General features: G+C 38.0%; 1 protein-coding gene across 2 annotated transcripts; it reads right to left on the reverse strand.

Annotated features, from left to right (window-relative positions):
- Positions 1-2,729: 2,729 nt before the first annotated feature.
- On the reverse strand, positions 2,730-16,433 carry maco1b (macoilin 1b). Of its 2 annotated transcripts, none has more exons than XM_061063433.1 (11): positions 16,066-16,433; positions 14,902-15,043; positions 13,267-13,393; positions 12,168-12,291; positions 11,232-11,410; positions 8,512-9,076; positions 6,560-6,718; positions 6,093-6,275; positions 5,845-5,965; positions 5,015-5,189; positions 2,730-4,870 (listed from the first exon to the last, which is right to left on the reverse strand). In XM_061063433.1, the coding sequence occupies exons 1-11, from the start codon at positions 16,143-16,145 to the stop codon at positions 4,668-4,670; spliced, it is 2,058 nt and encodes a 685-aa protein (XP_060919416.1). In that variant the 5' UTR covers positions 16,146-16,433; the 3' UTR covers positions 2,730-4,667. The 2 variants fall into 2 exon arrangements, with proteins under 2 accessions (XP_060919416.1, XP_060919415.1); XM_061063432.1 differs by having other exon boundaries at positions 8,512-9,079.
- Between the last annotated feature and the right edge of the window lie 123 nt (positions 16,434-16,556).

Consider the following 16,556-nt stretch of genomic DNA (forward strand, 5'->3'; position numbering starts at 1 on the left):
TTTGGATGTAAAGTGTCTTGAGATAACAGCTGTTGTGAATTGGTGCTATACAAATAGAGATTAATGGATTGATGATTGACTGATATAGCCTACTTATATTGTTGTGACTTTATTTTCACAACAATTTGTCGTGACTTGTTCTTATCAAAAAAGTGAAGTTATAGATGGTGTAAGGAAACATCATGGACAGACTAAGGTTTTTTGAGATTTGCAAAAAAACATGTATCCACACACTCTTTCATGCATGCTTTGGTTGAACTTCAGTATCTTTTGAGATGTTTTTGATCAAAAACGTGTTACATAATAACTCGGGTTAATAAAGATAGTTTAATTTATTTTTTCTTTGATAACATACAGATTCATAATGTAATGTGAATGACTGTGTTTCTTGTGTTGGGCGCCATGATTCATTTTATTGTTTGAAAAAAGTCTCCAAAGTAAAAAAAAAAAAAATAACTATTTGGGTGTTGACTCCTAGTCTGTATGGTAGGTCAAATATTATAGCCATTTAAATCATTCAAGCCAAAAACCTACAGTAAGTTCCACTGAGCTTTAAAAAATACCCACTCAGCAGAATAGCTTTTACAAATGTTGCTGTGCCAAATTTTTCTTTAATAGATGTAATAGCCTAACTATGATTCAAGAGTGCAACAGGCTAAAATGTCACCAAAATGTCACCATGAAAAAACGAGTTATCATAATCTCTGAGTAAGCATTTCTGTGATAAATGTGTTTCAAATATGATTCAAAGGGAAAATTATATCTAAATCACTGTGGCAATAAAACCATACTTCTCTATATACTCTGGCAAGTGTATTCCTTTTGAATAACTGTTGCTCATCTACAACTACACCTCACTAAAAGGCTGAAAAAAGATGCAAGAAACATATTTTGACTTTTAAGGTCTCAACAAGATTATAGTTTACAGAGGGGTTTAAATGGAAAACCAACAACTTTTTGTTGGGGTAAAGATTAGATTTCCAAATACACCTGCACAGGTTGCTCCATATTCAATAGAGATCTTTCTTCAGTCTGAGGGTAAGTATGAAAAATGGGATTACACAATTTATTAATAGAAGGAAACCAAAATGAGTAAACCGAGTCCGAGCATAAAAAAGGAAAAGTACATCTCAAGTGGTGTGAGAATACTGATTTATTCTTTTTACTTTCTTTCCAGAGGGAGGGGTACACAGGAAGGGCTTAGGAAAGTGTTTGTCCTCCAAGAAAATTGCACAGGTACTTAAAGTTAATGAGTAGGTCAAGAAAAACAAGAATGATTTACCTGGAATGTCTCATTTATAGCTTCCCTTTATAAAAATGGATTTGCTGTAGAATTTGTGGCTTGATGGCATGGTGATTACAGCTGTGCCAAATGCAGATGGCCTGAAAAAGACCCATTATAATCTGTTAATTCGATGCGACTCTGCCAAACAATATGTTGCAGAAATGGAAAAAAGTACAGCTATAAAATACAGTGGGTTGATCATAAAACTAATTTGTGCTTAACCAAGGAACAACTTTTGCTAGAAAAAGTAAGTCAGGAGCTTTACCTACATTTTTCTTGCTGAACAGGTTAATCAAGCACATTTCGGGAGGCCTGGCGTGCGATTGAGTGCTAAGAAGAGAGCTATTGAAATTCAGTGTCCTCGACAGCTCTTACTCAATCTGAAGCAGTCCTATTAGACTAAATAAATGAATTATCACCCAAATAAAGATGTGAAGCAGCACATAATTTGCTCTTTTTAATGGTCCCATTAATGACCAAATTCTCAAATCCAGAGTCCGGAAACTCACTGATTGTGTACACATTGGAACCTGACATGTAAAGAGGGGAGTGTATAATATGGTGCTTTTATACTATGTTTAAAAGTCAGTGACAGCCATTTTCCCCTTTCATTATTCTATGAATTTTCAGTCCCAACTTTATCTAACTATCAACACAGTGCTGCAGGATAGCTGTTTGTGAGCACAATCGTTAACCGTGCTTTAAATAGCTGTGATCAGTGTTTGGCATGCACAATTTTCTTCTTTTAAAAAGTGGAATTGGTTGTTCTTGACAAGGTTAAAAACCACCGTCTTGGTTTGTACTTTAAGACAGACAGTGCCCCCTAGTGCCAATAACATTAGCTTGCTTCTAATACACAATATTCGACCATTTGGTTTACATTCTTGTTACCGATACCGATAACGGTTTAAGAATTTCTTCCCTCTTCTGTTCTTTATTTGAGCTAAATTCAACTCACTATAATCCAGTAAATATTTAATAAAATGTTTGACTTGAAATATACTATTTCAGAAAATAAAGAATGGCTTAGTGATCAAATGAAGAAACATCTGGGGAAAATGATGGCACAATATAAAGAAGCTGATGATCTGACATTTTGTTGTTTGCAACATGTGAATCTTGGCTCTGAGGTACCCTATGGTGTAACATTTTACATTTCCCCAAAAGGAAAAAGTAATAAAAGATCTATAGAAATGTTAGCAACCGAGGCAGAGATGCCATTTTAATGACGAGTTAAAAACTGCAAATGGTGCTCCAATGTTAGCCCTAATACAGCTCCAAAGCCTCTTTGATAATATAGATCCCCCTTCTTAGACACCCATTCCAAGGTTTACTGACCATCATGTCTCAAAGTTTGGAAGGTGAATATGATCAACATGTGGATTTTTAAAAAAATATCTGGATAAATGGTTGGAATAACAGCAAAAAGGGAGGAAAGTCAATCTGCAAGAAAAAATGTTTATTCCTTGTAAACCTCACAGAGCGAGACCACAGCCAAGGTCAGACCTGGGGAGAAACAGAGCAGTGACTGTGGGCATAGAAAACAAAAAACAAACAAAACACTTTTCTATACTTTCAACAATCAGTTGACCACACAACTGACTAATCTGTAATTTCACTTTTTTTTTTCAGGAGCCAATGACAGCTATCTGAGCGCCAAAAGCTTCTCCATTTACAATGGGTGAAAACCACACGCATAACAATGACAATTTCTGATGATGCTGAACCCATATCAGACTCAAGCAATTTTATCCCAGCATGAAAATAATACCAGAAACAGGAAGTTAAGAAACTGCTTTTAAACAGCCACATGCCCAACAGTTGCAAATACTGTAACATTCACAAAATAAATTTGACTTTCTAGTCCTTTACTTTTAACTACATAGTCTACTACAAACAGGTGACCACGTTCTCTACCTGCTTAACAGAAACTTCCACTAAGTGATATTCAACTGGATATTTAACTAACATGTTGGCCAATGTATTTGCAGTACATTCTCGAGAACATTACTAAAGAAACAAGCATTTTAGTCTTGGCACATGAACTGAAGTTGAGGATTAATTAAAATTATATTAAAATTGGCATTTCAGAATTTTTCTTTTTACATTGCACAGTCTATACAGTTTCCCTTTAAAACAGCTTGTTTTACTATAGTGCAACTTTAAGTTGGAATTCAAAAAACAAAAGGTGAGGGCAGCAGCTACATCTACAGATTTGGGGTTTTACCAACAGAAGAGATTAACTGCAAGTAGACATGTGATGAGCCGGAGACCTGAATGTAGTAGACTCTGTGGTGGCTAACATCATGTCAAGAAACTGACAGTAGGCAAATCCGAGTACGGTGATAAGTCTTGGACCTGGTGCCGTCTACTGTATCTTTTTTTTATTTATTTTTTTTTTTTTTTAACGCAAGGGACAAGGCTGCCCTCATGTGGACACCATGGATCAGTTTCCCTAACAGACGGGAGTGAAAAACCATTTCAGCGTCCAAAGGCAACTTTGTCCCACTGTACTGGATGAGGTCTACCACTCATTCAGAAGGGTTGGGCTCGCTGGATCTCTTTATCAAACTCACTCTATATCTTCAACTCAAGGCACTGTGATTATGACAACTAATAAAAGACGATGCCGAGAATCGCACAGAAACTGGTACAATATACAGACTTCTCTTACTCAAAAAATACAGATGGATAAACCATGTGTCCAATAATGGTCAAGAATAGGAGCTGCTTGGGTTCATTTAAGTTTGAGGCCTATTACTCTGCTTCCAACACAAGATCCTTTCAAACTAACCAAAGCATCTGAGAGAAGGACTCATTTGTCTTAAAATATAAAATATATCTGTGTTGGAGTCTGTGCTGACTTTGCACTACATTCCTCTGGTTGTTCAGTTGTTGCCATTTTACCTTAGGAGAAAAAAAAAAATCAGTCAATGGAATTGGGATACAGTAAGGCTGTATGATAAATTGTTTTGTCATTTTTTGGTGGGAAAAAAAACAACCTAAAATTAAGAGTTTCCCCAGGATAAACGAGCGGGTAATTGGTTTCAGGTTGTTGCAGTTGTGGGACTAGTGGAAAGATAAAGCAACACCCATGAGATGCAGATATATACCCAATTCTGTGAGGTTTCACAAAACTTGAGAAAAAGGGCTTTCCTAGTTGAAATGTGATTTCCTTTTTAAGTTTTTTTTTGTCTTTTGTTTTAACTACAACAAATACAGTCACACAATACAACATCCTTCTGACCTGGCGTGGGAAAATAATAAAACCCAAGAAAAACAATGTTCTCAGCTGCAGACATGCCGAGCAGAATGGAAGATGGTTGGCCTGCAGGGGACATAAAATGACAAGATGGAGGAAGCATGGGGCAGGACAGAACGTTCACTTTTTGAGTGGCTGGTAAACAGAGGCATTGGGGTCTAGGCCAGAGGGATTGGTGTCCATGAACTTGGAGGAGTAGTGGGGGGCAACAGGGGTCATGCTGCTGGTGTCAGCTGTGTAGGAGATGCTAGGCATAACGGCCATCACTTCGGCTATCTTCTGCTTCAGATCTTTTATCTCCTGGTCCTTTTGCAGGATCTGACCTGAAAACCGACATCCAAAAGGTCAGTTCAAACTAAAAGTAAACCTTAGGAGATATGGTCAGACATTTTGTAGGTGTGTTTGTCCTTTATAGTATAGTAAGTATAATGTGTAAATAAATGTGTTTTACTGTTATTCTTACTCACCTTGTGCAATCTCAAGCTGTCGTTTGGCATCTCCCAGTGCAGAGAAAAGGTCCAGTTTGATCCTGGTCTCTGCACTGAGGCTGTTCTCCAGGTGCTGTGTCTTGTCCTGCATGGCTGACAGCGCTGACATCAGTACCTCTGTGTCTTTTTCGTTCTCCTTATATTTATGAAGTTCCTGATATATGATAGAGAAGAGACAAAGTGTTGGTCAAGTCAGGGGGCTAATGGTTGGATTGAGCGGGATGTAAAGACCTATACAAAAAAACAACTTCTTAGCAGTAAAGTGCTGTTAACAAAATCTCTAGAAATAGCTTTGACGACAAGAAATTAAAATAAAATCAAGTGTCTTCTCATACAAAGTCTATGCAATCTGCATTTCATGAAATCTAAGGCTAAATATTGTTCAGATTTCATCAATGGCTAATTGACTTGAGATGTAACAATTCTACTACTCAGCATTTTTTTTTTCAGCAGTCAGATGCACTGTGAGATACAAGGAGGTGGGGAAAATATCTTCATGCTGCCATGAACATGTTGATATGTACATACTTTACATTGTTTTTAATTGACTTGGGACAATGCTGCTAAAGGTTATCATTATAGACAATCCAAAACGTTCCTGAATTGCTATGCAGAAACAAAAAGCTCCTTAGTAAACTGTGATTGTGAACTCACAGCCTGTTACTCCACTACTGTACTGGGCAAATGTTCTTAAATATGACATGATGATAAAGGGATAAATTAGCATTCAATAATATTCAATTATTGACTATTTTTTTCTAACCTTGACAAACAATAATTTTTTAATCACAAATTGCCCAAAAACTTACCTGAACTTTCAATTCAAGCTCTCTGATCATGTCTTCCTTTTGCTTGATGTCCATCGTTAGTTTTTTACACTCTGTTTCTAATTCAGTGATTCGCCGCCGCAACGTGTCTGTACACTCCCCTCTGAAAACATAGAGGGAAAAGACAGCAGATAATTTATATCAGTATTTAAAACACATCATTACTTGTGGGGTACAAGTAACTAAAATGAGTAAAAAGTTGATCAAAAGCTAAATTTCAAATGATGTACCTGGATGCTGCTGCTAGTGCCACTGCTCTTGCTGCTGTGGCCTCCTCTAACTTCTTTCGCTTCTTTTCCTCAGCAAGCTGTTTCTCTGCGCTGGCTCGAGCCTCCTGTTCTGCTTTGAGCCTCTTCTCCAATTGGCCCACTGCCTGTTTGTCCTTTTGCTTTGCCTGCACAGCATTATGGAGCCTAAAAGTGCACAGGTGAATATATCTTAGCACAAACAGCAAATTTAAAATATACAGAATTAGTAGTAGAAGTAGTACATCCAGTTGTTCAGTTTTTGAGTTATCACATTTTTGTTGGTTTATCTTGTAGTGACTTCTCTTGCAAACATTACCCAAACAGGAATTAGCTTGGAAATTAACACCTTTTTACAATGGAAGTTAATGTGATGATTTAATAGGTAATCACTCCAATAACTAGTGTGACCTTCACCCTGCTATGATCTACTGAAGGGTATCCCCACTCACTTGTTTTGAAGCAGCTCGTTCTCTTGGCGCAGTTGGCCCAGTTCAGTGCGTATGGAGCGCTCAGCGCTGCCCAGTGAGCCAATCTGGCTGCGCAGATCCTGCTCAACCTGCCGGCTGGCCTGGAGGTCTGCCTTTAACTTCTTAACATCCTGCTCCAATCTGTCCCAGTAAGGAAAGTGAACAGACGTGGGACATGAAAATGTTGCTATGACATTAAACTTAAGTCTTGAAAATGCATTGAAATACAATCCTCAAACTCAATGTTATACCACAGTATCACTTCATTTTTATGTTAAGGAAAGAGGTATACTTTTATGATGGTCTACACTGATTAAACCAATTAAATCAAGTAAAAACAAAATCAGGTTCCTTAATTACTTCTAGCCTGAACATACCTTCATACCAAAGACTGCCTGAAACTCTTCATCTGTATTTAGGTCAACATAACACAAGCATAATGAATTTAATGACAACCTTGGTCCAATAGAAATCCCATTATCAAAAAGACCACCTGCTTGCAATATTTGGTTTCACAACTGATGGTGACGAAAGCTCATCAGAATAAGAGCCGATTTTCAAGGAACTTTGCCACAGAGTTTCAGTTGATAATACAGTAAAGCAGCAAAAAATGGAAGGAAAAATGTTAATCAGATACATGTATAAAATACCACGGTACTTTGTAGCGCAACAAATATTTAAGAAAGTCAACCTTAGTCAGCCGTGAGGCAGGTTATATTTCAGTGTGCACAGTGGTGTTATACAGGAAAAAAGATACATTGAGAAGTATGGGTAACTTGTAAATGGACTTGAGCTTATATAGTGCTTTTATTATTTATTAGTATTATAAATTAATATCAGTATCAGAATCAATCAAAATGGTAAATGGACTTGAGCTTGTATAGCGCTTTCCTTGTCTTCTGACATCTCACAGCACTTCTACACCGCATGTCACACCCACCCATCTACACAATGATGGCAGTGGCTGCTATGTGGTGAGACCATCAGAAATAACTAAATCCCATTCATTCACTGTCATAAGCCACTGACAAAGCAGCGGGAGCAATTTGGGGTTAAGTGCCTTGCCCAAGGACACATCGGACATGTTGCTGCAGGAACTGGGGATCGAAACCTCGACTAGGACTGGGCAATAATCGAAAATTAATCGAAACAGACATTCAGAACATCTAACCGACCTAATCTTGCCCATGTCGATTATTTAGTTTATTTTCAGGGCTGTCACATGACCACACGTCCAATCCGTGACATGGAAGCAATGTCGGTCGTTTGGACACATTTAGTCTTTAGGGAAGATGACACCGAACCAAAAGAAGTCAAATGTAAACACTGCGGAAAAACTGTTTGCAGGAATGCAAGTTATTTTTTTTCTACATGGCTCAAGTCAACTCGGGTCTTGGTTGCTGTAGAGTACTGTTGTGAATGACCTGCTTAAGCAGACCCAATGCTAAAATGATTATACTCAGTCATACTCACTGGTATGTTTAATATGCTACATAACAAGTAAGTCATTTTATACTGTTGTTGTTGCCATTGCTACAATAGGTCCTATTCACTTTTTTTTTTTTTAATTGTTGCTGCTGTTTGTACATCTCTGTCTGTTTTTTGCTCGTCTCTATCCATCTCATATCTATTCATCTTTTCTGTCTCTCCCTCTATCCCACCTCTCAGCCCATATCGTTGCAACAGATAACTATTCACCAAATGTCAGTGTTTCAAAGTACTTCAGATATTTTGACAAACAGTTTGGTATAGATGCTCCAGTTGTAAAGTTTTACAAACTGTATATCTACATGTCTATACAAAAGCTAGCATATACAGTATAAGTAATAGTTTATTTCATTATAATCCTGGTAGTGTGGTTAGTAATAGTATAGCAGATCAGGGTATAGTTATGTATTCATGAAAAAGTCTGTGTCTGAGCACATGTTTCTTACCTAACAAGTGCTTCTGGCTTACTCAGCTGGTTGTTGGGGATACAGTTGTCCGTGGGATCCCTGTGGGAGCCACCTGAATTTCCCTTCCCCACTGCTAACTTGTGCTTCTTCTCATTCTTCCCCATGGAAGAGGAAGCTGATGATGCAGAGGAGGGCACGCTGCCGTTGGTGGCACTATGGCCACGGGGTGAGGAGTTGAGCGTTGCAGAATTGCTGCTAGCATTTTTGTAGTTTTTGGAGGAGGAGGATGAGGAGGATGAGCAAGAGGAATTGTTGTCCTCTTTAAGCAACAGGTTCTCTGTGCTGCCCAGCTCTGTGGTCAGTCTCTTGTTGTTCATATGGTTCTCCATATACTCCATCTCCTGGAGTTTAGAGTCCACTGATGACGGTAGGATGTTGTTGTGCTGCTTTTTAGCATCGCCACCACCCCTTCCCTCTTTCCCTTTTTCTCTATACTCTAACTCCGGCATTGGTGCCGATGTCTTTTTATTGGCTGGGGCACCATTCTGAGATACTGGCGGTGTGTCCACTTCAGATATTCCTTTAGCTGCTGCTGCTGCTGCTGCTGTGTGTATAAGAGGGAGGGGTATAGGATAAATATGCAATTCATATACAAACATTAACTTAAGCTGTTAACTTATGTCTCTTTACTGAAACTTAATTCTCCATTTCTGAAGAATGACTTGTGTAGCAATGTGAGAACTGACATAGGAGTCACATGAGTTATGAAAGACATGTATAGCTGCCACAACAGACATCTAGTAGAGAAGAAAATGCTTCACACCCTGCCGATGTACATCAGATTTGCTTGTTTGAGCTTGATTAAAAGATTCATGATAAAATAACAATAACTAGAGAAAAGCCTATTCTATTAAAATTAAATGAACAGGACAAAACTCTATTGCCAACCTATTTGCAACAAAGTCTAGAAAGATCTAACATAATCCTCAGATGGTTCGAATTTGAATAAACTTTACAGAAAAAAAGTCAAACTACAAAAACATACCCATCTTTATGTATCAGGTCTACATTTACCGTAAGAGTCGTTGTTTTTTTTCAGTGAAGCACCAATCTCAACACTTTAATTACTGGAGCAGTGCCACACAGACCAAATTACCTCATGATCACTAGCTATGTTTTATCTGAAAAATGTCTTCAATCCAATTAAAGTCATTCCAACTTCTTTGTTTACATGGACAACAAATAAAACAATCCGATTAGGATGTGTGTGTACATGCATCAATCATTCAATCAGAATAAAAAAACATTCTGACATGCGCAGATATATCCTTCTGTTCTTATCTGCCTGAAATAGCAGCAAAAGAAGCTTTCCTTCTTGGTAACATACATGAAAAAAGTGCTTTAACTTGTGAGATATTGATGCATCTTGATTGATGGAACGTAAATGGGCGTGTGACATTAACAATTGAGTGAGATCAATTTAAAGCATAAGTCAAGCTCTGTTGTGTGTTTATTCCACCTAGGGCTGGGTATCGTTCAAAATTTTCGATACCGATTCCTAAACGATACTTTTTTCCGATACCAATTTTATAAAATCCATTTTAACAAAAGAAAATTACATTACACATTATGATTCAAATCTTTAGTTTTATTTTTCAGCTCCATGGCATTTTAAAACATTCAAAGCAGTTTCATAACATGAGAATATAAACCATTTTACCCTAATGTGGTTTAACTGAAGTTGTCCGTTTCAACACTGTCTGTTTTGATCTCGTTGACATTTTTCTAAACTTCACGATGCACACTGTAGTCAAGCCTCTCAAAACACAACAACAGACACGTTTGCCCCATCTGGTTAAGCAGCCAATCACCAGCATCATTAGATCCTGGTACAACAAGCATGCTGCATGCTTATTGGCACACTGACGCTGATGGTAGGTATGATAGGTATCGAAATTTGGTATCGAATGAAAAGCCATTTTTGGATGCTCTGTAGTACTGAAGCAATTCGATCCTTGCCAAAAAAAGTATCGAATTCGATACCCAGCCCTAATTCCACCATTATTACTTTTGGTAAAGTTTCTGGTAAACATGCCAGTTGCATGCAGATATAATTAGCCTGTGTTGAAACAAACATCACTGTCACTGCACGATTCCAGATGTTGCTCTTCCACTCTCCCTCTCGCTGAGCAACAGAGATTTCATCCTCCTCTCTCACGTCAGTGACTTGGGATATCTGTATTTTATTAACCTTTTTCTTCTTCTCTTTTGAATTAAGCCGCAAGCTCAGCAGCACATATTTGTCCTGCAATCGTAAACAGGTGGCGAGTCTGCAGAACTTTCAGACTTGGGCAGTTGAAGAGTTTGGCAGACATGCGCAGTCAGAACAATTTCAACCCAAACAAGAAGACATGATCGGATCAAGTGTATACATGGATAGTGACTACTTATATGTCATAACTGACTGAAGTTGGTTTTCCAACTTTCTTAATAACAGCATAAGCCACCCCTCTTGTCTGGAATGAAATTTCTCTTCAAATGAACCTGATTGGATCAGTCTCTTCTGTATGACGTTTTTACAAGAAGCCTTTTTATTCTGATCAAGCTTTTGTTACGATTACGACTTATGGTAAATCGTTTTCAGTCCTGATAATGAGTATATCAGACTGTCAAGTTTTCTGAACCAGGGACTTAATGTATGTATGTGCATATGCATGTATATAATGTATGCATGTATGTAATGTGTGTTTGAATCTTACCTTCTTCCGCTTCTCGCTCTTGCCTCTGAAGCATTTGTTGCTCCGGTGGCAGAGCCTGTTGCAGGAGCTGCATGTAAAACTCATTCTCCTTTTGAACTTCCTTTTGCTTCCGAAGGCGCATCTTATAGCTTACATAGCTCTTGAAGCCAAAGCCGAGAGTAACCACTGGATAGCCAATGCTACAGGGATGAATACAAGATGTGAAGTCATATGTCAAAATTCTGTCATTACATCAAATTGTATCAGAAGTATCTCATAATCCCTTAATGTATAATACAATTTTGACTTCAGCAAAGGTTAGCAAAGCCAAATACAGCTTGAAGGTATTCTATGATTAAAATTGCAGACCTCTCTTGGCCTTCAAAGTGGAAATGCTACTTTAAAGTCATGAAGGAATTTTCATAGATGTAAAGACTGCATATAATGTTTCTATTGTCTTGGGGAGAATTAAAGACCTGGACTGACTTTTGTAGCTTTACACAGAAAGAAAAAAATGAAAATATTGCGATGCCAGGATGACATATTTAAAGGCATGAATTTCAAATGGCATTTTAGCTATAACTTCCCTTTGTTTCTATGTCTTGTGGCTGTTCTACCATTTTTATACACTACCTGTGTTTCATCCAAAATTATTCCAAATAGGAGAGCTGTTGCTATTTCCTTTCCTCCAATTGCCTATTACATTTTCCACTATCTTTTCCAGCCAACACACAAGCTAACCACACAGTAACTTCCAAGTTGACACCAATTTAGCTAAATGTAATTTATGACCAACTGGAGGTTCATCGGATTGGCCAAATAGTGTCTGCTAATTGAAAGGGATTTCCTTTCCACTGTTGGCAAGTGCTTGCTTGTGGTGGATTTAATAATGTCCTTGTTATTAATATTGTGTGGTTTAGACCTTCTCAAAGTGGGTCTGTCAAATCTGTGGCCTACCAGTGCGCAGCAAAGGGACGGCACAGGTCCACATGGAAGTTCTTCAGGTCTTTGAATCTGATTGCAGCCTCTATGTACACAAACAGTATCCATAGAGACACGGTGGGCAGACAAACTCCTCTCTCTGGAAAAAAAGGACAGGACAAAGATATCATTAATGGGCCATGCCATGAACATCAGAACTGTGTGAAACCTTAACTGCGCCAATAGCAATGAGTACTTGGAGGTGGTGCTTCAAGAATGTGCCTGGTCTTAGATTTTTTTCTTATAAACACAACCTCAAACCTTTTACAAATTGATTGGACAGGAAGAATATCCTTCTTAAAAAGTCTTAAATACACTCATTAAATGTATCTGTTGGCACAGTCCTATCACCAAACACATGTTAATTGGTCAGAATAAAGACATTACTCATTGTCTCTTCAGCTGCAATAAACTCAAGGCACTCTCACCACCATGCTGTGGAGTGAACAGAGATATTTATACTCCTCTGACATCCCATGGATGTGAATGTCGATGGCAAGTGACATTAGAAGGCTCAGAAGCAAACTGGGGCCACTATGTGTTACTCCCTCCCCCAACAGACTAGGATTTCAATCCGACACCTGGCCTATGGTCAACACAGGGGGATACCGCTAAATCAGACAGACAACTAATCCGCTGAACGCAGTTCAATTACAAACATCATGCCAAATTCTAAAAAGCAAGCTAACTATTTGTTACTTAGATAATACAATGTGCATGGCTACTGCACTGACCTTTTCATAAAGGCTTTTCCTCAAAGCACCAAAAAAGAAACAACAAAAGATACTGCTAGAATTCTAAGAATCTCTAGGAATTACAGTGGTCTGACTTAAAATAATTACTTATCTGAATATTTCATGCTGAAATATAAAGAAAGCTTCCTTACTTCCTTCATGGTTTGTTAAACAGATATGTTTTAGTTTTAAAGTGGGTAGACATAAAGTGTTTTGTCTTTTATCTACTGAGCCTTTTGCATAAACATCAGCCAAGTCAATACTTGGCACATGGATGTTTCTCAAATCAAGTATAGTTCATAGAAAAAATTATAAAGATACTTATACATTTGGGATATTACCTGTGTGCCAAACATACTGCACCCACACATAGGTACTGGCAGCGAAGAAAAGCCATTGCACTGGGATGAAGAGGAGGCAAATGATGTCCGAGGTAAACGCAACACACACAAAGAATACTGAGAAGGCCTGTTGGGGAGAGGACAAGATGTTACAATAAACCAGCTACATGTGCAATAAAGGCAAATGTATCAAACACAAAGCTTTTTAGAGTGAGAGAGTAAAAAACCAGCATTAAGACCTTGGATGCCAGTTCACATAGAGGTGAACTACCAAATCTGAATTTATTTAAATTGAGTAATCTCATTAGGGATGGGGATTGTTAATTTGTATCTGGTATTGCTTAACATCACTTATTTATAAAGATGTATTATAAACTTATATCTCATGTTAGAAAATTACAAGTGGTTCCATCTCTATTATCCATTTAATATCGCTGCGAAAACAAAAATTAATTCTCCTCCTAACAACCGTATCTAAGTTTCTCACTAAAAACTATATTTTCTTTTTATTGACATTATATTTGAACACCTAATGATGTTGTATTTACCTTTGCATGAAAGTCAGTTTACTATACTGACCTTGATCACGTCATACTTTAACCATAATTCACTTAATAAGACAATCGATGTATGTTTGTGCACCAGTGCTTTGGTTTAAATGATGTGACTCAACTCAAGATAAAAAATTACTCAATAGCAGAGTCTATAAGCTCTTATGTTATTGTTTGGAATCTGGTCCTTAATAGAACAGGCTTATCATCTCCATCCCTAGACTGATCTGTGTCATTAAACAAAATCATTGATAAAAAATTAAACCATTAACAAAAAATAGAATAATATTAATATTGAATAAATATACCAGGTTTACAGGTTTTCAGAAACCTCATATTCACATTTTCTGCTTTTGGTTTTCTGTAGAATTGTATGACAATTCTGGGGTTTTTCAATTTGACGATATGACAAATTTAAGTGAAGCTCTTTGAGTTTTCTAGCTTTTCCTGCACTGTTCATCTTTCATCTTTGTTTAAGTATTTGTTATTTTGTAAATAAATAAATACATTTTCATGGCATCTCTCTTTATTCATCTTTGGGAGACTCAGACACACCAACAAACATACCTAAACAATGCATTTTATTAGAAATCTGTCTTGTATCAATAATGGCCTAAGACAAAACAAAAGAACAAGAGAAAAAGAGATATGCTTTTATCCATATTTCAAAAATTACAATTAAGATTTCCCATTATGGCTTGTGGTATATTTATGTTTCTGTTTTATTTGGGTTTCAGGTATAAAAAAAAAAAGGAAAGGAAATAAAGTTTCACCACTATGTGAACTGATGACCAAAATAAATGTCTGTCTGCTTGAACAGGTAGTGTTACCGCAAAACCCTGTTACTATGGCAGCATAGTTATGGCCATGAAGACCTTGAAATCTCTACATCTCAACTGAATGTAGTTCATAATCCCTATACTGAATCAATGATAAAAGTGAATATATGTACTTCCTTATTTTAGTGCCGAATCTAAAGGGTTGACTTTTAAACTGGAAAAAACTGAAAGATAGCATTGTCTAATACCCAGCTGATTCTTTACCCTGACCGCAGCATAATTAGTATTAGGACATTGCCACTTACCAGCCCCTGGTATCTAAAGGAGTCGTACACACTCCGGATGAAAAGCCAGAATGGCCAGAGGTACTCAAACCTGAACTCCAGCACAAAGTCTGCCAGAAGCACCAGTGCCCACACCACCAAGAACTTCAGGTACAGGAAGGTACTAAAGAAAAACATTTTGAAAAGATGCCGTAAGATGTCTAGAAAACAAAAGCTGTGAATCACAATTTTTGAAACAACTTAGCAAATTGTTAAATCTACACAAATAGTACATAAATATGCAAGAACAATTCTGAACTTTGCTTTGTTTGTATGGTGTCGTTTTGAACATTTGGAGAACATATGTCTTTTTTTAATCTATCAAGAGTTGTGATATAGCACAAACCCAGAAGGGACTGTTTTATTGATCTTTGGTTCAGAGAGAAATAAGACCGACAATTTCTGTTTGTTCAGTCAATGTTGGGGTTTCCTTGACTACAATATTGGCTACTTTATGTTGCTATAGCTCCTATTCAATAATTCAGGAGCTGCCCCACATTCTCAGGTCCAGTTGACACGTGTGTTACTGGTTCCCTTTAAGGTTCTGTTCATCACATACAGTCAGACGTGGGTGGGCTGTGAGGACAGCTGGGCTAATGCTGTAAGCTATACAGTTTATAACCTAACTTAAAAGTACAACACAAGCTCTTCTGAATACAGTCTGAGAAGACTACAGTAGTGTTGTTGACATGAACTCACTATGGTTGAATGTATCCGGCGCATGTGAAGATGTAATGTTTTTAAAGCGGCTGTAACTTAGCTTACACAAGTTACCTCAGCTAGCTAACAGTGAAGCGGCTAATATTGACGCAGCCAGTACATGACAACTAAAGTGTGTAAAGTGTAGACAGTCGTGGTTGTTTATAAAGTCTTCAAAAATCCCTAACACGTATCCCAACCTGTGTCGCTGCTTTGAAAAGGACGCTGTTGTTTAGTTATACTCAGGCTGTTTTGGGGCCTAGCGCTACAGCTAGCTTAACATCTAACACCAGCTGCTAATGAGGCTACAATGAAAACACACCAACAGCGATCATTAGCGGTGTGCTAGGTTATTAAGATAGCTTGATAACATACGGGAGTTTAACTTTACGCGGCTAACAAGCCACAAGGATCTCCCTTCAGTACCTCCATGATGGTGTAACTCACCTGCCGTAAATACCCTCAGTGATTCGGTTCCGTTTTAACGGCCGTCGGAGTTTGCTGCAGTCCGCATTGCGCCGCTTCATCCTCCTCCTCTTGGCTTTGGCCGTCGAGTAACCACTGTAATCTTATCCAGTTTTATTGTATATACGGACAAGGATAATGAATGAAGTGACTGGTATATGCTGCTGTTATTATTTTTCCCCCACTGGAAACAAAGAAATAAATAAAGGAGTCTATTCGGGAACCTCCTCCTTTTCTGTCAGCGCAGACTCATTAAGGACAAACCTCGCTGTCTCTTCACCTCAACTTGTTAGACAGCTCATATATCCAATCAGTCTTTCCGTCGAGGCCTCTCTCATTGACGGATATACAGATGGACCATTTATGTCGCACCGTGGTCTGCTACTCAGTTTCCCTCAACCAAAGACAACAGGGGGCGAGCGGCTGAGAGGAGAGCTCTGTGTGTGACATCTCGACGTTTAACCAATCAGATC

The sequence above is a fragment of the Labrus mixtus genome, chromosome 18 (assembly GCF_963584025.1).
Source record: "Labrus mixtus chromosome 18, fLabMix1.1, whole genome shotgun sequence".
Lineage (NCBI taxonomy): Eukaryota > Metazoa > Chordata > Actinopteri > Labriformes > Labridae > Labrus > Labrus mixtus.

Coding starts and splice junctions, on each gene's coding strand:
- maco1b (XM_061063432.1), bottom strand. CDS start 16,145: ATGAAGCGGCGCAATGCGGACTGCAGCAAACTCCGACGGCCGTTAAAA. Junction 9,080..11,231: donor AGAGCGAGAAGCGGAAGAAG/GTAAGATTCAAA, acceptor CTCTTATACACA/CAGCAGCAGCAGCAGCAGCA. Junction 4,871..5,014: donor ACAGCTTGAGATTGCACAAG/GTGAGTAAGAAT, acceptor GTCGGTTTTCAG/GTCAGATCCTGCAAAAGGAC.